The sequence below is a fragment of the Rhinichthys klamathensis genome, unplaced genomic scaffold (genome assembly GCF_029890125.1).
Source record: "Rhinichthys klamathensis goyatoka isolate OS25496 unplaced genomic scaffold, OSU_Roscu_1.1 h1tg000123l_1, whole genome shotgun sequence".
In the NCBI taxonomy this organism is placed as follows: domain Eukaryota; kingdom Metazoa; phylum Chordata; class Actinopteri; order Cypriniformes; family Leuciscidae; genus Rhinichthys; species Rhinichthys klamathensis.
In genome coordinates this window covers 6,896,690-6,920,394 of record NW_026606660.1, presented here as the reverse complement: position 1 = coordinate 6,920,394, position 23,705 = coordinate 6,896,690, and the positions used below count along the sequence as shown (strand labels likewise).

Sequence of the window (23,705 nt, the reverse complement as noted above, 5' to 3'; positions counted from 1 at the left end):
TCTAGAAGTAGAGTTAAAAAATGTCTCAGGTTACGACTGTAACCATGGTTCCCTGAGAAGGGGAACAAGACACTGTGTCTTGGGTTGACGCTGAGGGGAACTCAACGTGACCGGTGTCTGTAGCACGTGTGATAAACACGCCAATTTTACTGGCAGACAACACTCGATGTCACTAGCGGAGCACCCGTGAATAAAAGAGGGTGCCTGTAATACACGTCATCAACTCTTTTGTCTGAAGGAGATACGCAGGCAGGCCTAAGACATGGCAACAAGATACAGTGTCCCGTTCCCCTTCTCAGGGAACCATGGTTACAGTCATAACCTGAGACGTTCCCTTTTGAAGTGGATCTTCAACAGTGCATCTTGGATTGACGCAATGAGGTACAAATACCCACTACACCATGCTGAAGGAATGCTTGTCTTATTAAGTTGTGAATATGCAAAAACATAAAGGGCATAGCATAAGCTGACTCTACGGATTACTTAGCCGGAATCAGAGCGTCAATCAAGAGCCCATATAGACTCATATAGATTGTCAAGTGGTACCAGTCCCTGAGCCACTATCTTCAAATAATAGAAAAATACGCAAGCTTCTATGCTCTTATAACAAGGGAAGTCCTGGCCTTTACAAACTTCCTCCCTCCCTAGCAGGGCAGTCATCAGCCAAGAGCAGAGCTCTAAGGAATAAATGGCTCAACTATGTCAGCTTCTTTGCCTTGACACAGCCCTTAGGGAGTATCCGCCAAAGGAAGAATATTTTCAAGTACAACCTTGGATATTACCACTAATTCCAGGGGGAATACAATGAAAATTTTCATCCAAAGGGATGCAAATATGAGAGTGGCAAAATATAGTTGCCAAAGATTATTGTCATCAAACTCAACCCCTAGTAAAAACCACAGGGGAGCTCCAGCTCTAGTTAAATGCCCTGGAATAATTAGGGTACTTTTCCAGGATCTATAAAAGACTCAATTCACTTGAGTGCAAAATAACAAGGGAATGCTCTTTATCAGGCAAACTACCTTGTCAGGTTCTTTGAACTTGGGTCATACTAGAGAGCCCGTTAAAACACCCATCCGAAAGGGAGCATACATCCCTTCTTCAAGATCCAACAGTAGTTGGGAGGGGAGGTAAACGAAGTAGAGGGAATCTATACTGCCTTATATAACTCTGTTCACCCTGCATCGACCCTGAAGGGGTATCCCAAGCAACCATTTATAAGGGAATGTACAATTCTACTTTAGACCCTAATATAGGGGTTAGTTGTAACATGTAACTAACATAGTACATAGGAGAATATAGTTTAACCCTGGAAAAAGATACTTCAGGATATTAGAGTGGACCAAGAGAGATGCCAGAGACAATAAACCTATGCCCACAACCACAGATCAACGCCACTCTCACCTTGGGGGGCCATGAATGATAATGTAGAGTCTGTATAACGAGGTCCTTTACATTCTTTCAATCTGACCCTGGACAGAGGGTCCAGAGGAGCATGCTGAACCCCAGCAGTACTCTAGACCAGATAAGATAGCGTAACAACTTTTTTGCAACTCACACTTTTAGCATTAGTCCATGCTCTGTGGTTTAGGTCCATGAAGGCAGACCCCAGCCTCAGCGTAAGCAACCTTCCAGCAGCACTGCTGAGTGGAATTCATGGTGTCGGGGCCACGACAGGCCTGTCTTGCTTCTGTATTTGCTTTGCAATGAGCCACAAGTTGGTAAGCAGAGGAGACGAGCCAATTAGATAACTTCTGCTTCTTCTCTGCCCACCTGTGACCCCACAATGCTTTATCAGAAATGGGGGCCTCACTGTGGCTTATCACAGTGAGTGCATTCACCTTCCTTAAGAGGCAAATACACTCGCTCCACTGGCAAGGCAGGAGCCTTCAAAGAGGATGCAGCACCAGGAGAGAGATATCTCGAAAAACAACTCTTCAATTGGGGCATATGTCACATGCACATGACACATTAATCATTCAGGTCAGAAGCGGCCACAGAGTGGCCTCCTGAACTGACATGAAAGCAACAGAGCCGACATTAAAAGCCCAAAAAGGGAAATACTTCCTGTAAGACTCCTCCCATGCTTCGCCTACATTCCCTGCGATCTATCCTGTCCTGCCGCCTTGGCCAAGCGAGGTGTAGACGCTCGACTCTGATCCACCAAGAGAGAGTCAAGTGTGGGTAGACCAAAGAATGCATTCAACTCCCCCTAGAGCCGAACACTAACACAAACACTAAATTCCTATCAATCTATTGAGAATCAAGCGAGAACAGAACCTCTTACCGTGAATGCATAACTGAGTGCGTCCAGCTCCATCGAGGGCCGAAAACGCTTGTGTAAACGCTGGATTCCTATCCTTCGGGAGAGAATCAAACAGGAACAGAGCTTCTTACCGTGAATGCATCATAATGAGCGCATCCAGTTTCCTCCAACAGTGTTTATCTTACATGCCCATACAAACAAGCGGCTCCTGAAGACAAAAAAAGCTGATGAAGTGTATTATAGGCACCCTCTAATACTCACTGGTGTTCCGTTATTTGCGTCATGGACTGTCGTTGGCTTGCTTGTCACGTTCTTCAGACACCGGCGCTCCCCATAGCGTCAATCCAAGACACAGTGTTGAAGTTCCACTTCGAAAGTGAAACTTGCTGAATTTTTGTGTAGTTAATTAAGAGAAGGTACACCACCATCTTGCTCTGACGAAAGTGACTTGAAAGCACCTGGCGTCATAAACACTACCTAATATGTTTGGTGATGCCAGTAGCACAGAAATCACACACTTCAACTTTTTAAGAATGATGCTCTGATGTGTATATCGGAATCTTAAAGCCTTCTCATGCCATTAAACCTGAGTCTTTTCTCCCCTCTGTGTGAAGGCTATTTATAAAATGGTGGGAACCGTGATAATGATGAAGATGAACGAGGACGGTCTGACACCAGAGCAAAGAGTGGATCGGATCTTTAGCAAGATGGATAAAAACAACGACGACCAGATCTCACTAGATGAGTTCAAAGAAGCCGCCAAGAGCGACCCATCCATCGTACTGCTCTTGCAGTGCGACATGCAGAAGTGAGGCTGCGCATGCTAGCATGCTCCGGACTGAACGAGTTATACGTTTCCACTCTCATTTCCACAAGAGTAACATGTTTGGACTACTTTTAAATGAACTTTCTTCTTGTGATTGAACAACTAGTATGCATGAGAATGTTAAATGCTAAAGAGTTTAGAGTATATCCGTTTAATTTCGAACATGCAACAATGTGAGACGTTTAAATCAGACAAGTCCAGTTGTTTTCACGCATTCATCGTCAGTGAAGTGCTCCGCCGTATTTCATTTCTAGCTGCAATACTTCCTATCACACACACTACGTTTACTGCTGTATTTCACACAGTAATTTGGTTTACCGAAATCGAAATGTCACACTAAATGTTACGATGAAATCAGTGTTGAACATCAATACTCGAAATTAAGGAGGGTGTAGAGGTTTATGCAGCCCTCCTTCCAAACGTGCTTGTACTTGAGAATATAAATGTAAGTTATTTGCATGCATGTCCTAAGTGTAAAACCTAATCTCTTCATTTTGGCAACCTTGACAAATAATACAAGGGAGGCCTTATATAAACGATAGTGTCAATAACAATACTAATGTGTGAGATTTACATTTGTTACTCATCTATCCATTAGATGTCCTCCCTTGGGTGCATGTTTCCTCTTAAAAGACTAACCATTTGTGTTGTAAAAGCTTTCAGTAAGACACACGTTCCAGCCCTGCCTTCATCTTTGTTGAAATTTTGCATTATTTGCATCTGCCATTGGCTTCTGGTGGTTTCACCATATTTTGCACTGACTCAAGGACCTAATAACCAGTATAAAACAAACGCTTCTTTTTCAAACATTAAACGACCACTAACATCGCTCTTATTGCGTTATGCTCTTTTTTTTACTTTGCGCAGTCTCATTGCATATGCATGAATGGTTGCCTGTGAAATTGTTTTCAGTAATAAAACAGAACGGGCAATATAACATTTCAAGTGAATTTTCCCTGGAGGGCGTTTAGTAATAGATCCACTTCCCCTAGTATTACAACAAAACCTTATCCAGAATGGGTTTGGTACACATTTTATCTTAGTGTGCTGCATTTTTATTGGACCGTTTTTTTTTGTTTGTAAAACAATATTTCTACTCGAGTTCTCAACATTTCAAATTATGATTTTAGCTACACAGTACCCTTTCTAATTTACTCTCAAAATTTTGTATCCTCCATATTTTATGTTCTCTGGAGAATTACATAAATATATGGCATCCCAGATTTTTTGCAAGCCGCAAAAAACACCCTTTCACCTCCTGTGACACTCAGGATGGCGTCAATACCTTTGACGGAGAATAGAGAGATCTTTGTAAAATGCAAATGCCCAATAAATAGTGTATATCTTTGCCCTGTAAATATTTGTACCTAATACGGTAAAGCCAAATTCAAGCAGTCATTTAATTGTGTAATATGAGGTTTGTGTTTTATTTGTGGCATGTCTTAAACTCGGTATGTAACAGTTGCACTGACGACATTGTGATTAAAATCAATAAACTATCTATGGGTTGTTTTCAGAATGCAGGTGCTTAGTCGTGTGTGACCACAAATGAAATAACTAGGAAAAGCATTGTGGTTTATTACAGAGGATGCTGGTTTAAACTGACAAATACTAGCTGTAAACATACTCAAACCGTCATGAACAGGTGCTAACAAAAACTGAACCTCCTTTTTTCATTTCCCAAAGAACCAGATGATCACGAAATACTCTGAAGGATTTAAGACGACCGAACTGACTGTTCACAATCACACATTAGGTAAACGCTTTGCAATTTTAAAACGTCCTTTGCAAAGGAACTAGAACCATAAAATGTTCTTTAAAAATAAATAAAAGCAAATGCATAACAAACTGTACAGGCATGGCATATAAACTTAGCAAACTTTAAGTACAGTCTCTCCAGGCAATGTCCATGCCTATCGCACATCTCACTCCTCCTCTGCTACTTTCTCTGGATCCTGAAGCTGGTGGATTGTAATATTGGCACTTTTAGGCAGATGGCTGAAAGATAATGCAAAAAAACATTAATATTTATATATAATAAGTTTTTATATACACTCACCTAAAGGATTATTAGGAACACCTGTTCAATTTCTCATTAATGCAATTATCTAATCAAGCAATCACATGGCAGTTGCTTCAATGCATTTAGGGGTGTGGTCCTGGTCAAGACAATCTCCTGAACTCCAAACTGAATGTCAGAATGGGAAAGAAAGGCGATTTAAGCAATTTTGAGCGTGGCATGGTTGTTGGTGCCAGACGGGCCGGTCTGAGTATTTCACAATCTGCTCAGTTACTGGGATTTTCACGCACAACCATTTCTAGGGTTTACAAAACATCCAGTATGCGGCAGTCCTGTGGGCGAAAATGCCTTGTTGATGCTAGAGGTCAGAGGAGAATGGGCCGACTGATTCAAGCTGATAGAAGAGCAACTTTGACTGAAATAACCACTCGTTACAACCGAGGTATGCAGCAAAGCATTTGTGAAACCACAACACGCACAACCTTGAGGCGGATGGGCTACAACAGCAGAAGACCCCACCGGGTACCACTCATCTCCACTACAAATCGGAAAAAGAGGCTACAATTTGCAAGAGCTCACCAAAATTGGACAGTTAAAGACTGGAAAAATGTTGCCTGGTCTGATGAGTCTCGATTTCTGTTGAGACATTCAGATGTTAGAGTCAGAATTTGGCGTAAACAGAATGAGAACATGGATCCATCATGCCTTGTTACCACTGTGCAGGCTGGTGGTGGTGGTGTAATGGTGTGGGGGATGTTTTCTTGGCACACTTTAGGCACTTAGTGCCAATTGGGCATCGTTTAAATGCCCAACCTACCTGAGCATTGTTTCTGACCATGTCCATCCCTTTATGGCCACCATGTACCCATCCTCTGATGACTACTTCCAGCAGGATAATGCACCATGTCACAAAGCTTGAATCATTTCAAATTGGTTTCTTGAACATGACAATGAGTTCACTGTACTAAAATGGCCCCCACAGTCACCAGATCTCAACCCAATAAAGCATCTTTGGGATGTGGTGGAACGGGAGCTTCGTGCCCTGGATGTGCATCCCACAAATCTCCATCAACTGCAAGATGCTATCCTATCAATATGGGCCAACATTTCTAAAGAATGGTTTCAGCACCTTGTTGAATCAATGCCACGTAGAATTAAGGCAGTTCTGAAGGCGAAAGGGGGTCAAACACAGTATTAGTATGGTGTTCATAATAATCCTTTAGGTGAGTGTATAATATAATAACATTATATCATCTTTAGAATTCAGTGCTGCCTGGACAGGCAGTGTTTTGGATCTCAAAATGACTTTGAATGCAACACATTATGAGCATCTTAACAAATGAGACCCTGGGCGACAATCGGCATTTCAAAGAAAATGTTCTCATTACAGGAATAATATGCTTTTGGCTTGTTATTTGCTCAGTTTACAATTACGCATTTGATTAACTAAAGTCTGCAAATGATTTAAGCAAGCACTAGTTCAGCAAGTAGTCAAGAAACCTGCTTTAAGCAAAGATTGTGGTCTTTGGGGGCTTGTGTTTTTGGGGTCTACTATAATAGGTTTTCATGCTTGAATGTTTAAAAAACACTTTTTTTTTCACATATTTGACATTGTTGCAGCACCTCACTTCTTAGTCTGTCAGTAACTGTTTTTTCCCAAAGATTGTAAAACCCTTGCCACCAATGGTTTCTACAATCAACTTAGCCCACGATTCTTTCGTGAAACGAAGCCCTGATAATTTCAAGTCTCTATGAAGCCCCTCCTTCCGAAAAGCGCAATGTGCTCTGATTGGTCGGTTGGACCAGTGTGTTGTAATTGGTCAACCACTTTAGGCGTGTTTTGGAAATGTCACCCCCCTTACCATAGCCGCGCGTTTCAACACACTACTAACTAACTCAACCAGGCCTTGCACCTTTTTTTTACGTATGCCTTAGGCGGGAATTATTTAAATTATTTTTTTTTAAAGCAGAAATTAATTTATTAATGCTGTTTGCTCTTTTTAAAATGTGGCTAGAGAACATTTTTGTTAATGAAAAATCTTAATATACATATCTTAATTCTTTGTTTTGATTTTGGGGTGAGATATCAATCAGAGACGTTTCAGTGAGATTAACCTTATAACAGTCTGAGGACTTCATTAAAACTTTTATTTTTCTACCTGGTGGACTGAGGGGTGATGAAGATGAACTGCCGCAGATGTTGACGTTCTGAAAGCGCCACAAGCATGTTCATTGAAATGCTGCGATTGTGCATGTCCTTGAAAACACAAAAGAGCTTTATTAAACCTTCCTTTATTTATGAAATACTAATGTTCAACACATGACACATGTCCTCAAAGTCATTATATAGGCACGTACCATGTACACATCAAACTCGTCAAGACACCGGAAGGGTGACTCAGTGATTTCCCAGAGTGCCAGAATGAAACAGACAGTGGAGAAAGAGCGCTCTCCTCCCGAGAGGGAACGCATGTCACTGACGTTGTTTCTTTCCTGACCTGGGGGTTTCACCTGGGCAAAACCAATTTAACAAACATGACAAAAGAACCCAGATACTACCATTCAGGGTTAGGTTACTACCATTACATACCAGTTTGAGGTCAGTAAGATTATTTTTTTAAAGAAAGAGCAAGGATGCATTAAAATGATCAAAGACAGTAAAGACAATGTTACAAACAATTTATTTTTTCAAATAAATTCTGTTCTTTTAACTTTCTATTCAAGAATCCTGAAAAAGAAAAATGCATCACAGTTTTCTATAAAAACATGAAGCAGCACAACAGTTTTCAACATTGGTAATAATAAATATTTATTGAGCAGCAAATCAGCATATTAGGATGGATCATGTGACACTGAATACTGGATGATGCTGTAATGATGCTGAAAATTCAGCTTTGCCATCACAGGAATAATTTACATTAATACATTACAATAGAAGACAGTTATTTTAAATTGTAAAGATATTTCATAATATCACAGTTTTACTGTATTTTTAATCAATAAATGCAGCCTTGATAAGCATAAGAGACTTCTGTCAAAACATTTAACGTATCTCTGTGATGCAGAAAAAGCATTCTCTACAGTGTTGTGAAAATATTGTCAAGTATTTATTTACTCATCATTTTAGTATTTGTTTTACTCCATTTAATTTATGCTGATTTTAATTTATAAAACCAAAAAATAAAATGTTTTTTTTTTCAGTAATGAGAATATATAGAAAAACTCGGAAGTAAAACATCTGGATGCATTACACTATACAGCAGTACCAAGAATTTTCCATATAACTTAATATCCATGGAAATAATGTTACAATGCAAAACTTGAAAAAAAAACATGATCATTGACACGTTTTCAAGAGATTCATCCAATTAGTTGAGAAAGATTCATTTGAAACAGTCAAGCATTTGAGTAAAACAAGCAAGATGGGAAAATGTAACTTACTGAAATGGACAGGGTTTCAGTGATGTGGTCAAATATCATCGAGCCACAGCAGTGCAGCTGCATCATGAAGTTGTTGAAGTACAGCTTGCACCTCACAGAGAGTGACCTGACAAAACAACACACAATTCAAACAGATACAAACTACTATTGTGTACAAGCCTGCAAACATAAAGGACAGAAGTCCAAACATAACACTGTTAAGTCACAGTTGGAGTCACAGTCACAGTTGGAGCCTAAGTAAGTTACCGTCGCAGTGATTTGTATCGGTCCTGACGGTCAATCATGATGTTGTCGAGACGATCAATAAACTTCCTGAGATCCCTCAGCTGGCTGGATTTGCTTTTGTAATTACTGTGAGCTTCTGCGTACTCTCTGAAAAAAAAAATATATATATTTGTAAATAATTTATTACAGATTTGATAAAAAAAAAAAAAAAGTTAAATCAATTGAAAGAAAAAATACAGGCTCACATACAGTATATTCTTATAAACGCTGACATGATTTATTTCCATTGTAAGTGTGTTAACATAACCACAGTAAAAAAAAAAAAAAATTATTAGAAAAACTGGAATGGGGCGAAAATGTCTTAAAGAGGGCCTATTATGCTTTTTTTTTTACATTTTCAACTTTCTTTAGTGTGTAATGTTGAGTATGAAAAAGCTCTGCAAAGTTCCAAAGCACAAAGTCGCTCCAAAGAGTTATTCTCTATATCATTAGTTCCACCGTTATCAGCATAGTTCAACGAGTCGGTGTTTCCCGAAACCATAGTTCCAACGAACATTCGCAAACAGTATCGCAAAGTTGTGTGTTTGGAACGACAGCTCTCGAGCTGTGGATAGAAGTATAGTTTCTTGTTTGCATGATATGTGGACTCAATAAATCCTTATCTTGAGCAAAATAAGCAAGCTGACATTCAGTCGAATCTGTATCTTTCATTTAGAATACATACATTCATTCACGTCTTTTAGTTTGTCAAGAGATTTAAAGCGTCATTTTTGAAGACTGCGCATGTGCGAACGGAAGAGCCTATGATTGAATCTAGAAATAAAGCAAAATAACAGAGAAAAATGAGAAATAGTCCTCAGATGCCATGTCCGTAAAATTGTATAGCAAAACATTAATGCGATCTCAAACAGATTCATTAGAAAAAGAAGTTATTACTCCACCACGTGCGTGACATCATTAACCAACGTGGTTAAACGACCACTTTGCGACAGTATGGTTTTGGGAAACAGTCGTGACTAGCTAGTAGATTTCTTCAACGATGCATCGTACTATGGTAGTTAAGCAGTGAGTTACGTCGTTGTACGGGATACACACCCGAGAGGTGCTGCAATAATGTAAAATATGTGAAAACGAATGTGTTTTTTAAACATTAAGCATGAAAACCTATTCTAGTAGACCTTAAAAACAAAATCAAGACTTTGAAAAAGGGCATAATAGGTCCCCTTTAATTTATATTGAACCTGGAACAATGGAACATCCTATTAACCGCTGCCTTGCATACCGGATCACTTGTTCCTTGTCACCGTGGCTGCTCTCTTGCGTAGTGATTTTTTGTCGCAGGCGTGTGATCTCAACATCAATACTTCTGGCACTCTGATCTACCTGCTGTCGCACAGGACAGATCTCTTTGGCTTTGGCTTCACAGTCCTACACAACAAACAATTTCCAGAGAATTAACAAGTCCAATATGTCACTGTACTGCTGTTTGGATGAACAATATGTACATTTTCTTATAGCAGAGAATTTTGTATATTATATTATATGGTAGGGAAAAAAGCAGTGAATACCAGTGTTTCTTCCTCTCTGATTGACACCTCATCTCTCATGGCCTGAATATTGGCCTGATGATCCTCGAGTTTCTTCTCCAAGACCTTCATGGTTTGATCGAGTTTACTGCACACAGTCTCTGCCTTCACTTGCTCCTCCTATTCAAGAAAAATACATCTTTCATTAATCACTTAATTTTTTATTTTTAGCACAAGACACTTGGGGGTTTTAATGCAAGAGTCAGAAATAATTCAAATCAAAAGAGTTTTTAATGACTGTAAGAACCCAGCGGTAGTAGTTTTAGTGATACCACCAATAGTAGCAAGGAAACAATATTTGTCACATCAAAATCAATTCTTCAATGAAATATTTAATTATATAATATTTAAGTTAAGTGTTGCGATGTCCACCGATCACCCAATGCTGTCTCTCACCTTCAGTTGTTCTGTCTCATCTGACAGTTGCTCCATTTTATTTTTCACATCTTTATATTTCTGATTAATATTCATGAGCCCTTTCTCATGATTCTTTAATTCGTCTCGAGCCTCTTTCACATTTTTCCTCTCTGATTCGATCTTCTGCTCATTCTCTTGTGCATCTTCTTCCTGTACATTTGACGAAGCACATATTATTGTGTGCCATGAAATGATAAAAATGATTTTTTTTAGCCTGGAAAATATTCATAGACATCTCACCAGGGAGCTGATGTCCTCAGCCTGTGCCTCTTCAATGTTCTCAAGTTCTGTTATAGAAGCTTTAACCTCATTTATGCATTGCTAAAAATGGAAAAATAAAGGTGCAAATAAAGCCAGCATCAATTATGCAGGTATGTTTGGACATGGAATAACAAAAGAAGTGAATTTGGATGGCATAATGGTGTAGCCTGTGCAGTTCAGTACCTGATTTTTTTTGCAGGCCCTGATGACACTACGCAGCTTCTCCTCCATGAACTGAATGTCCTCCTTCACAGAGCTCAAGTGAAGCTGGAACCGTAAAAGCTGAGCCTGATTGTTCTCCAGCTCTGACTCCACTAGACTGTGAATCAATAGAGGAGAACAAATATATTCAAGCATAATTTGCCTTAAATCTGTAATGCATGATCTGAGCTAGTAAACAAAGAAAAAAAATGCAGCTTCAAACCCCATAAGAGTTTGCATGAACTATCATCACTGTGGCATGAGCAAAAAAAAAAAAGGTGTATTGCAAGTTATTTTGCATAAAACAGGTACAATTAGAGTCAAACGACTTGATGAAAGATTATTATATTTATGAAGATTGCACTTGCCGTATTTCTGCTTCTGGGTCACCACCAAGATATTTGACCAGTACTTCGTTGTTAGGGGTGTAAGACCGATTGTAGTACACATGATCACCACCTGCAGTGAAGGCTTCACGGCAATTCCTCGGCGGCGTCGAACCCTGCATTACTTTCCTTGCACGAGCATGGTCCTTTTTAGAAAAAACAGGGTCTCAAATCAGTAACAAAAAACAAACATAAAAATAAATAAATAAATATAACAAAATATATAATACACACACGGTCAAAAGTTTTATTGTTTTAAAAAGAAGTCTTACAGTACATTCACCAAGGCTGCATTTATTTGAAGAAAAATACAGTAAAAACAGTAATACTGTGAAATATTACTACAATTTGAATATCAATATTATCAATAATCATTGAGAATAATTGAGCACTAAATCAGCATATTAGAATGATTTATGACGGATCATGTGACACTGAAGACTGGAGTAATGATGCTGAAAATTCAGCTTTGTCACCACAGGAATAAATGACGTTTTGAAATGTATTAAAATAGAAAACAATTATTTTTCCATTGTAATAATATTTCACAATATTAATACATAGTTCTGTCATGAAACTCTAGATGCCGCAGGCTGATGGGTCCCTAAAGCAAGCTGATGGTATTTGCATCATTAACTAATTGGCACAAGCTGATTGGTTCGTGTCACATCTGCAGCCAATGAGCTTGTTTGCTCAACATTTAAATGGCTGGTTATCATTCACTATAGCAGTTTGCAGCGTGCTTTCAGAGTTCGTCTAAAACCCTCCACCTTTGATAGAAATGTTTTTACTGTATATTTTATTAAATAAATGCAGCCTTGGTGAGCATAAGATACAGTATACATATATATTTTTATTATTATTATAAATCTGCAATGAAAAAAAAAAGCATGGTTTTGCATAAAAACATTTGAAGTCGACTTACTTTGATAACCAGAATGCACTCAATGCCCCTCATATCAATGAGGCAGTTTATTATCACTGGGTTCTCGGCATTGAGGCAGTCCAGCACTGATGGAAACTCAGGATGATGGACTCCACTGACAAGAAAACATAGAACAATCATAATTACCGTACATACATAAGACCTCGGTCTCCAGAAACTCCCATTTCTGGACACAAATTTCTTACCGGCCTTGAACGTTATAAACACGGTCTGTGAATGGGCACACGATTATCTGAGGCCTACTGCCATTTGGGAAATATGATGACATCAGTCCTTGCAGGACTTTTTCGTCCCTGTAATTGTCACAGCAAAAGGTTTTGATGAAACCTAGTAAGCAACTCTCCACAGCCACGGCTAAACTGGGATCCTTTAGGCTGATGCACGCACCTGGCGAAGAAGAAAAAAACATTTTATTAATGGTAAATTCAACAACAAAGGTGATTGACCTGTTTTGGGTTTAAGATTTCAGTGAATAATCTGAAGATTCGGCGTGCCTCTCACCTATTGGTCCCACAGGTTTCTTGACGAATCGCCCCTGAGCGAAGGCTTTGTCGATTAACTCCAACAATTCTGGCATGTGATCACCAAACCGTTTCAGTCTGTTGGATCTGCTGGCCATTAGCTGCTTTTTTCTCTTCAGTTTGAACTCCAGAGAGACCTGGATGTTTTTTTCCTCCATGCTAAAAAAATAAGAAAAACTCCAATGCTGTAATATATCAAAATGCTGCAAGAAATAAGGATCACCGTAGTGAAAAAAAACTATACCAAAATGTATTTAAAATCCATTTACTTCATACTAAGTATACTACAAATACATTAACATATTTACGAACATATCGCTTAAAACAACTTACTGATATTAATATTATAATCAAACTTTATTTGGAGGACCTCTTTACTGCACAAAGCATATTAAGCCTAAAATTTGTTTTAATATCACTATTAGTAAGGATAATATCACTCTTTAAATGCAATATATTTAAAGTGCACCTAAAGTATATTTGCAATAGTTTCATTTTAGCACAATCAAATATACTTAAGTCTATCTTTAGTTGGACTTCGGCACTATTTCTGGATAACTAAAGTGCATTAAGTTGTTCCAATTTAGCAGACTTTAAGTATTTCAATTTATTATGCCAAAAGTTTGATTGTAGGGTATTTAAATTAAGTACATACATACAGTATGTTAATGTTTTTGTAGAATACTTAGTAGAATATAAATGTATTTCAAATACATCTTTTTTTTCACTAGGGCAAGTAAAGGCGGTTCTGTCTTTAAAAGGGTCACACATTTTTACACAAATGCAAAAAATTCATAATTTGACAGACTTCACTACATTTTACTTTTATTGTTACTTCTTTTGGAAGATGTTTTTGCAACTAAGAATGTTTTTACAATATAAAATATTGTTTAAATCACAAAAGATGGCGCCTTTTTTTACATTTTAGGTACATTTTAAGACTTTGTGGAAGCTGTACTGCAGCGGTTCACGTGACGCATTAAAGCCATTGTGTTTATGGCAAAGCAGGTTTAAACATGCCTTGTGTCCCACCATATTCCTGTCCTCCTCCTCACTGTTCAGTCAATTAAAGGCACAAGCCCCATAAATAATAAAGTTGCCAGACTTTACCTCAGTTTATCATATTCCTCTCTTCCTTTAAACAGAGCTTGTTGTTTGTCCTTAATCTCTTGATTCAGAGCGCTGGACTCTGTCTCAAGCTTTTCCAGTTGTGTTTTGAAGGCAGATATTTTTTTTAGATGCTGTGCGTGCTCAGTCTCATGACTTCTTCTGCCACTGGTAAAAACGTGACATTGACAGCATTGTCAAATTAGTTTATTACTTTAACTACATGTTCATTTGAAACCTGTAGATACTGTAGAACAAATGACAACTAAGGGCGTTTTCAGACCTGTAGATCGCTTGCTTTGTTCCCGAAACAGGGACTTAATTTGTTAACAATGTAGCATTTTCTTCTTGGTTCGATTCGCTTTTCACAAGGCTACATTTCAAAGTGTACCATGCCACGTGTTATGGAGGACCAAATTTACTCAAAATGAAATAATTCACTAAATAAAAATTCTATAAAACAACAATTAAACGCACCAGTTTATTCTGAAATAATCAATTTAATTAATTATTAATGTAGGCGATTTATTTTGTAAAATTCCATGAAAAAAACAACATTTATTGTTTTATATATTTCACAATATCCTCTTTCACACACTATTACTGTATTAAATTTCATAATAATATGCTGAATTTACAAATGAAGCCTATTTGACGAATCATGTATTTCCAAAGCAAGATTTTCCCAAAGATTTTTTTCATAATAATAGAGGAAATTGTTTATTGTCTATGTCTCCTCTCCACCAGTAAGCTGGTGTGTGTTGGGCGTTCTGGCACAATATGGCTGCCGTCGCATCATCCAGCTGATGCTGCACATTGGTGGTGGTTGAGAAAATTCCCCCTTCTATGTAAAGCGCTTTGAGTGCCAAGAAAAGCGCTATATAAATGTAATGAATTATTATTATTAAATTTCACAAATGCCAATCAACAGGCAGTGGGTGGTGCTTGGCACTAATTGGCTAATCCTTTCAGATGAATTACAATGCTGATTTTCATATACCACATTTCCTATTATGAATTGTGATACCGCTTGGTTTGTTGGTCCGTTGGGTCGGATTGCTTTCTCACCTCAACCGAACCACCCCAGAGTTCGCTTTCAATTGGACCGAGACCGCCTAAGTGATTGCTTTGGTGCGGATCCGAGTTCATATATGCCTAAACGAACCGAACTAAGGAAGAAAAAGCAACCGGTTCTTAACCAAACTCTTCAAATGAGATAGATGTGAAAACGCCCTAAGAATAGAACATACAGTATGACATGAAACATACTGTCATAAAATTTGAAAAACAGAAAGCCTAAAATTAGAGGTGTTCCCTCAACAAATGGACTCACCCATGACTTATTTTGTGAATTCTCTCCTGAAGAAGGCATTGCTCCTTTTCTAATTGTTTCAATTTATTCTCAGCGCGGAAGTAAACCACCTGAAAAACTGGCAATCTAAAAAACCTATACAAACTCTTCAGAAATCAACAAGGACTCTGCTTAAAGCAAGCAGCTAACTTAAAGTTATATTTCACCCAGAAATTAAAACCGTATAATCATATACTCTGCATCAGATCTTTCCAAACCCATAGTACTTCTTTTTCAACACAAAATGAGATGGTTCACATTGCTCTTTTCCATTCAGAAAGAAAGCGAATGACTTGAGCTGACAAACAAACTGCATAAAAGTAGTCCATATGTGTTGAGCAATATTTTTAGTCATTTGCCATTATTTAAAGAGGTCATGTCAAGGATCTTTTAATTATTTTAAAAGTTTCTTTGCAAACTCTCCATTTACACTGTGCCTTGGGCTCGTTTACAAAACAAAATGCTCTGAACGCGTCACAGCTAACGTTCTTTCCCTCTTCCATTTGTCCTGTTGTCGACAGACTCAAATGCGTGCATCATGTCGGAAACTGACCACGCATCTGTATTCTGTATCCAGTTTAGAAAGCATCAGTGATTAAAAACGGCACTATTTGCTTTTGACGCGACGCTCACATCCAGTGTAGGCAAATGTCAGCTATTAAGCGACCGAATGCCAGTGGGAGGGGCCTATGGTGCGGTGATGTACAACTATTGACAGCCTCTTGTCACTTTACGCTTTCACCGCATGGGCAAAAAAAAAGCACAAACACTCTTTAAAACATTGTTTGTGTTCCACAGAACAATGCCAAAAGGAACAATTTTCATTTTTGGGTGAAATATTCCTTTAAGAATAACTAAATACTACAAACAGGCAAAGTTGCTCAGTTGTTACAGTATGTTAAATGCTTCATCTAACTGTGGAGAGATGCAAGTCTTCATCAAAACAAAAGGCAGGTATTATTTAGCTTGAGATATTAAAATATACATGTGAGCATGTGTCAATTTACGATTTTGTTGGAAGAAGCAATAACAAACAGAAAGAGAAAACAAAGACAACTCACCTCCTGATTTTTCTGTGCTTTTGTTTTGACTTTAATTTCCTCCTTCATTTTATGGCTCTCCTCTGCCAATTGTTCCTGCTCTTCTCGAAGCGTGCAAAGCTTCAACTGGATGTCCTGTAATCTCTTCTCAGCAGTGGAAACTTTGTTCTGAAAAGCAAAAAGACTTTTACAAATTTTTTAAAAAAAATGACTACTAATGTTTGGGGATGGTAAGATTTGTTAATATTTCTGAATTAAGTATTTTATGTTCACCAAGACTGCATTTATGGGATCAAATATACAGAAAAAACTAATAATTTTTAGGGCTGTCAAACGATTAATCGCATCCAAAATAAAAGTTTGTTTACATAATATATGTGTGTATATTGTGTATAATTATTTTGTATATAAATGCACACATGTATATATTTAAGAAAAATTTGTTATTTATATATAAAATGTTTATATTTATATAAAATATATATATAGGCTAAATTCAGTCTATATACAGTATATACATGCAAATATTTCTTAAATACTCATGCATGTGTGGGTATTTATGTATTAAAAATAATTATACACAGTACACACACATATATTATGTAAACACAAACTTTTATTTTGGATGCGATTAATCGCAATTAATTGTTTGACAACCCTAATAATTTTTATTACAATTTAAAACTTTTTTCTATTGGAATATATTTTTAAATGTAATGTGATGCAAAGCTGAATTTTCAGCATCATTACTACAGTTTTCATTGTCACATGATCCTTCAGAAATCATTCTAAATGCAGTATGCTGATTTGCTGCTCAATAAATATTTCTAATTATTATCAATGTTGAAGACAGTTGTGCTGATTAATGTTTTTGAGAAAACCGTGACAGATTTCTTGATGAATAGAAATTTATTTGAAATAGAAATCTTTTGTAACATTATAAATGTCTTTGCGGTCACTTTTGATCAATTGGTGGTGTCCTTGCTGAATCAAACTTATATATATATATATATATATATATATATACACACACACACACAGACACACACACACATATATACAGTATATTATACACACACTACCGTTTGGTGTCAGTAGTGTTATGATCTTGAAGATGAACCCAAGCGCAGACAGGATGCTTGACAGTTTATTTATGGACAAAAACAGGAAAAACAAAACCCACAAGGGGGCAAAACATGGACAGGGTAAGGAGGGACTGAACTAGACTATGACCTGACAAATAACTAGACGATAAACAAACAGCAAATAAAGATTCAGTATTCTCTCTAGACAAATAGTCTTGACAGGATACTCACAAGGTAAGACAACACTCAGGTAGGAATCACAATGAACCGACACAGGACAGCAAACACAAGGGGATAAAATAGGGAGAAACTAATGAAGAGAACAGGTGATGCTGACTAGATAATAATGACAAGACGAGGATAACAAGGGGGCGGGGTTAAGTAACGAGACAACACAAGCACATGGCCCAAACAAAAGGCCATGTGCTTGCACACAAAACATGGGTCTGTCATGATCCAGCCTCAAGACTAGCGAAAATCAAGGACAAGAAGGCAGAAACATGACAAGTAGTTTTTTTTTGTATATATAAATATATGCAAGATGTAACAAACACTTCACCTTTGACAATGACGTTTAACTGGTACTAAAAACTATAAAACAAACCCAAATCATTACAACTAATCACACAAACCTGACAGAGCTGCAGCTTTTCTTCATTTTTACAATCAGACTCTTCTTTTTCAATTTGTTCCTCCAGCTGTTCAACTTGTCTCTCCTTCTCCCTCACCTATAACCAACAAACAGACACACACTGTTTAACAGAGACTCTCTAACAGAGAAATTTTCACACTTCAGTAAGATACACTAAAATAACGCACCAAACACCACGCCATCTTCTTTTTCAGCTCCTCTAGAGTCTGTCTCATATCGTCGAGCGACGACAAGCGTTCATATCTTTCTTTCTTTTGCAAGAACAACTGCCTGAGATCTTTGAGACACTAAAAATATAGAGATATGACATATGTGTGATGTTACCACAGTGGTGCATTGTGGGTGGATAAGTGTGAGAAACACTACGAGTGATACATGACTAATGAATTAACATATAATGAGTAAAGCCTCACTTCCTCTTGTCTTTCCACCTGGTCACGTGTCAAGGCTTTAGTCTGCTTGATGTGAATGTAGTCTCTTTTCATTTGCTCCAGAAGAGTTGCTTTCATGAAAAACTTCAGAAAAAAAAAAGAAGATGTTTAATAGATGTAAAAAAGATGAAAGTAGTTAAGCGTGTATCACTGCTTTAAATACTGGTGAGATATATGAAAAATAAATCACCTTGTACTTGTCCGCTTCGCTTTTTGAATGCAGGAACTGTTTACTCATTTCTTGATTAAGGACTGACACAGGATTGTCAACCTGTAATATGACATACAGAAATAAAGACATTACAGATTTGTGTGCTTTGCTTTAAACAACAAAATTATTACAACAACTAGATTATTAACGAAATTGACTGATGTAGACCTGTGCCAAAATGTCTAAGGTAAAAGAACAAGAAATCTTTTATAAAATTGCACTATATGCGAGCTGAGTTTGTACAAAAAGTACCTGGATGCCAAAATGATCCAGTATAGCAGTTAACTCCTCCTTCTTTGTGGAAATGACATGCCCTAAAAATAGAGCAAATCTCAATATATGTGTGAACAGAGAGGAAGCCCTGTTTCTGATAAAACCTGTCGACAGAAGTCATCCTATTACCCATTTTACTCTTGATTTTACAAGTCCTGCAACCATCACTTGAGATCCGATGCTCAATGCAGATGCTGTCTCCATAAATGTCACCTTTATAAGGGTCATTTCCTCTGTTTTTTAATTTCACTTTAATGTCTGCAGAACTGTAAACAAAAGGATCAATGTTATTTTATAATATACAGATATATTAGTGCTGCTTTCCTTCTAAAATATACTAACCTCTCTCCATATTTAACAAAGCCCTTCAAAGATGTTCCTCTATTGGTTGTAGTTGCTTTTCCACCAAGACCCACTATAAGTGCTGTCAGAATGGCACTTTTCCCAGCTTAGAGTAGCATCACAAAATACATTGAGGAAAGAGTGATTTTTGAGTAACAACACTGTTAATACTTTCATGTTTTTGAGACATTTATACCAGTGGTTCTCAACTAAGGGGCAGCACCCACTCTTAAAAAATAGTCTTAAAATTATTTAAATTTAGTTATATAAAAATCGTAATTAAAATGCTAAAAAACACTTAAAATAAATATGCAAAACATTAAACAGAGGTACATATCAGCTTAGATAAGAGGGCCTTTGAATATTGTCTCGGACAAAGTGGGGACTTGGGAGTTAAAAGGGTTGAGAACCACTTATTTATACACTGTCAGTCAAAAGTCTGGACACATCCACCCATCATTTTGTATTTTGCACATTTTAAGACAACAGTAAAGTCAAGTCATCAAAACTATGAAATAAGCATTTCCTTCACAATCTGCTCCAATAACAGCCATTAAAAAAAAAGTTTTGAAAGGAATCTCATATATAGGCACAATTTATTTTAAATGCTTTCCAGTGTCTCTAAATGTTTGACTTTTATTGTACATTCAAATAATTCATATTATATAAATTTGAATTAAAGAAATTCTCACTTCCATTGTTCCCAACAATGAAGTTGACATTTGGTCCAAATTTGAAAGGTCCAAGCGAATGGTGGCTCATAAAGTTCCTTAAAGTGATACTTTCTATCACGCCGATGTCTCCGGCACACTGAAACAGCACAAGATAAATGCAGTGGCGTAAAGTATTTAAGTAAATGTAATCAGTTGCAGACAGTACTTAAGCATCTTTTAGGCTACTTTGTAGTTTTACTGAGCTACATTTTTGAATAAGTATATGTACTCTTTACTCCAATACATCTGTGATGAGTAATGCAATTACTCCTTACATTTTGCACATAACCTATTTTCTTCTGCAGCAGTTTATTTCTGCTACAAAAGAAGTGATTTCCCTATCTACTGGGCATTGAAGGTACTATGGGTGCTTCTCAATACTCAAATTGATGCTTCCTTGTTTCCTTGCTCCTCCGTCCTCCAGCCCGTGTGACTTGGAAAAGTAACATTTTTGAACTCCCCCTCGTGCACCATTGAGACGAAGGTCTCACCTCCCTCATCCTAATCTACATTTCTCCCACTCATCCCCCATGCGAAGATCACCAAAAACTCACCCAAGAATCTAAATGGTTTAATGTGAATGATTATTATCGAGTATTATACATGTTTAGTATCATTCGAAATGTCTCAGTGTGACTGGTCCAAATGTCTCATTTCCAAATAAGTAAAACAAAAGGTAATAAGGTTTTTATGAGTTCAGGGATGACTGGCACACAAAGAAATATGGTCTCTAGAAAAACATCTCAATTCTCTAACTGCGCCGTGAGGAGGCGAAGAACCGAGGATACACAGGTGTATCCTTCCCTCGCATCCTAAGGAGATGGAGCTAAGACGCAAGGAAAGGAAGCAAGGATGCACAAATAAGAAATGAGAAGCACCCTATCTCTTGTGCATTTTGCCCTTACTCACCCAAACTTGTCAACAATGCTAGTGAATGTAGCTTTATAATGGCAGTGAATGGCCGTTTCTGTTTTGAAGTCCATAAAAGTGCATCCTTTCATCATAAAAGTGCTCCACACGGCTCCAGGGGGTTAATAAAGGCCTTCTGAAGTGAAGCAATGTGTTTGTGTAAGAAAAATATCCATATTTAAAACTTTATAAAGTAAAATAACTAGCTTCCGGCCAAACTAACATACGGATTCCACTTAAGTGTAAACCGCAACTATGCGAATAATGCGACGCACTGCTGATATTTACGCTACCCCACGACACACTACGCTACTTCCGACGACACAAGTTGCGCTTTAGACGCAAGTAGATTACTTTATGGCCATTTGGCCGGAAACTAGAATTTTACTTTGTAACGTGTTAAATATTATAATATTTTTCTTACACAGACAAACGCATCGCTGCGCTTTCAGAAAGCCTTTATTAAAGGGATACTCCACTTTTTTTGGAAATAGGCTCATTTTACAACTCCCCCAGAGTTAAACTGTTGAGTTTTACCGTTTTTGAATCCATTCAGTCGATCTCCGGTTCTGGCGGTACCACTTTTAGCATAGCTTAGCATACATCATTGAAGTGGACAAGACCATTAGCATTTCTCAAAAAAAATGACCAAAGTGTTTCGATATTTTTCCTATTTAAAACTTGACTCTTCTGTAGTTACATCGTGCACTAAGACCGACGGAAAATGTAAAGTTGCGATTTTCTAAGCTGATATGGCTAGGAACAATACTCTCATTCCTGCGTAGTAATCAAGAAACTTTACTGCCGTACCATGAGTGCAGCAGGCGCAGGCACTTAGTTCCGGTCACGTTGGAAGTTACCGAGCTGGGGACTATTTTCAGGCACTGCGTCATATCATTACGCCTGCTGCACTCATGGTACGGCAGTAAAGTTTCTTGATTACTACGCAGGAATGAGAGTATAGTTCCTCTCCATATCAGCCTAGAAAATCGCAACTTTACATTTTCCGTCGGTCTTAGTGCACGATGTAACTACAGAAGAGTCAAGTTTTAAATAGGAAAAATATCTAAACACTTTGGTCATTTTTTTTTGTTGAGAAATGCTAATGGTCTTGTCCACTTCAATGATGTATGCTAAGCTATGCTAAAAGTGGTACCGGCAGAACCGGAGATCGGCTGAATGGATTCAAAAACGGTAAAACTCAACAGTTTAACTCTGGGGGAGTTGTAAAATAAGCCTATTTCCAAAAAAAGTGGAGTATCCCTTTAACCCCCCGGAGCCGTGTGTAGCACTTTTATGATGGATAGATGGACTTTTATGGACTTGAAATGGCCATTCACTGCAATTATAGGGTGAACTATCCCTTTAAGCCATTTTTGAGCACTTGAGCTTTCCTGAGACTAACTGAGGCTGTTCTGTCAACCTTGATTTATTGGAATTTTGAGGTTTAGTTTGATTTTAGAAAATTTAGCAATGTGATTGCTCTCCTCACAAAGCAACTGTTTCTTGTTTTTCACTGCAGGTCTCTCAAGTGTTGAGAAATCGTGCATCGTGAGCCTACTGTACGTTCAGAACGAGTCAAATAGTTTAGTACTGTTAAAAATCAGATACTCTGAGATTTTTACTCAAGTCACATTGGAACGGGTGACTTGTAACTTGTAATGTAATATCATTTCCAGTGTAAGTTATCTGTACTTTTACTCAAGAATGGGTTTCAGGTACTCTTTACACATCTGGATAAATGTTATTTGGACCTGAACTGTCACAGTAATGTTCATTATGAATGCACCATTGTCCCTATCAGGTTCTGTTAAGGAAATAATTAAACTGACCGAAGAAGAGAGTGAGTGATCTTGCTGGACTCCATCTTCCTCATCAACCTCCTCCTCATCCTGTACATGTGTTTTACCATCTGTCCTAGTAGTCTTAGAGGGTTTTACAACATTGTGAGCACAAGATTTCCTCTTATTCATGGCAGAAAGATGCCCAAACTAAAAGAAAGCAAAAGGGACATACTGTACTATTATATGCTATTTGACAGAAACACACAGATAACAGCATGCATCTGGAAGCATTCGTGCTGTCAAAAATATTTTCTCCACTTAACCTATCCATTAATTCTGCACAGCTTTATGCAAACATTATATTAAAAGCAGCGAAGTTCATATTTGATGTCAGAAACGATTTTAAAATGTCACTGAAATCCATTAATAACAACAGAAACTGCAACACAAAGAGGAACCAGATGCACTTTGGAAACATGCCAACAACAACAACTACCATGACATAAATCAACTGACATGGATGAACAGGTGACCAGCACATCAAAATCGCTTTCGCATAAGTACACGCAGTTTAATATCGGATGGCATTAAATTAATGATGGATATTGTACTTACGCCATTCCTTTGCATCTGGAAAGTGAAATATGTCTTATTGAGGACTTCCTGGTTGTTAGACAGCGCGCAGCTACAACAAACTCCACCCTCTGAAAA

At 37.7% G+C, this 23,705-nt stretch overlaps 2 protein-coding genes across 3 annotated transcripts in view; one reads left to right on the top strand and one right to left on the bottom strand.

The window, feature by feature from the left end:
- The window catches only part of vsnl1b (visinin-like 1b), an 11,134-nt gene extending 6,523 nt beyond the window's left edge, over window positions 1-4,611 (top strand). The window contains exon 4 of the mRNA XM_056256004.1: window positions 2,881-4,611. Within this exon, the coding sequence (XP_056111979.1) occupies window positions 2,881-3,078 (198 nt within the window). The 3' untranslated portion in view covers window positions 3,079-4,611. The remainder of the gene's footprint in view (window positions 1-2,880) is intronic.
- smc6 (structural maintenance of chromosomes 6) lies at window positions 4,491-23,705 on the bottom strand. Of its 2 annotated transcripts, XM_056255999.1 has the most exons (27): window positions 23,610-23,705; window positions 23,043-23,201; window positions 20,281-20,398; window positions 19,589-19,694; window positions 19,376-19,512; window positions 19,226-19,287; window positions 18,953-19,033; window positions 18,745-18,846; window positions 18,499-18,618; window positions 18,312-18,407; window positions 16,616-16,762; window positions 15,537-15,625; window positions 14,207-14,374; window positions 13,077-13,255; window positions 12,761-12,962; window positions 12,555-12,669; window positions 11,612-11,775; window positions 11,226-11,361; window positions 11,022-11,102; window positions 10,761-10,931; window positions 10,347-10,484; window positions 10,061-10,206; window positions 8,800-8,925; window positions 8,554-8,659; window positions 7,471-7,623; window positions 7,272-7,369; window positions 4,491-5,090 (listed from the first exon to the last, which is right to left on the bottom strand). In XM_056255999.1, the coding sequence occupies exons 1-27, from the start codon at window positions 23,622-23,624 to the stop codon at window positions 5,018-5,020; spliced, it is 3,288 nt and encodes a 1,095-aa protein (XP_056111974.1). In that variant the 5' UTR covers window positions 23,625-23,705; the 3' UTR covers window positions 4,491-5,017. The 2 variants fall into 2 exon arrangements, with proteins under 2 accessions (XP_056111974.1, XP_056111975.1); XM_056256000.1 differs by lacking the exons at window positions 18,312-18,407; window positions 18,499-18,618.

Bases quoted from the DNA above. Each gene is read 5' to 3' on its own strand.
- smc6 (XM_056255999.1), bottom strand. The intron at 19,513-19,588 runs GTTAGTATATTT...TTTTGTTTACAG, and splicing joins TTTGTTAAATATGGAGAGAG to TTCTGCAGACATTAAAGTGA. The intron at 11,776-12,554 runs GTAAGTCGACTT...TTTTCTAAAAAG, and splicing joins AGTGCATTCTGGTTATCAAA to GACCATGCTCGTGCAAGGAA.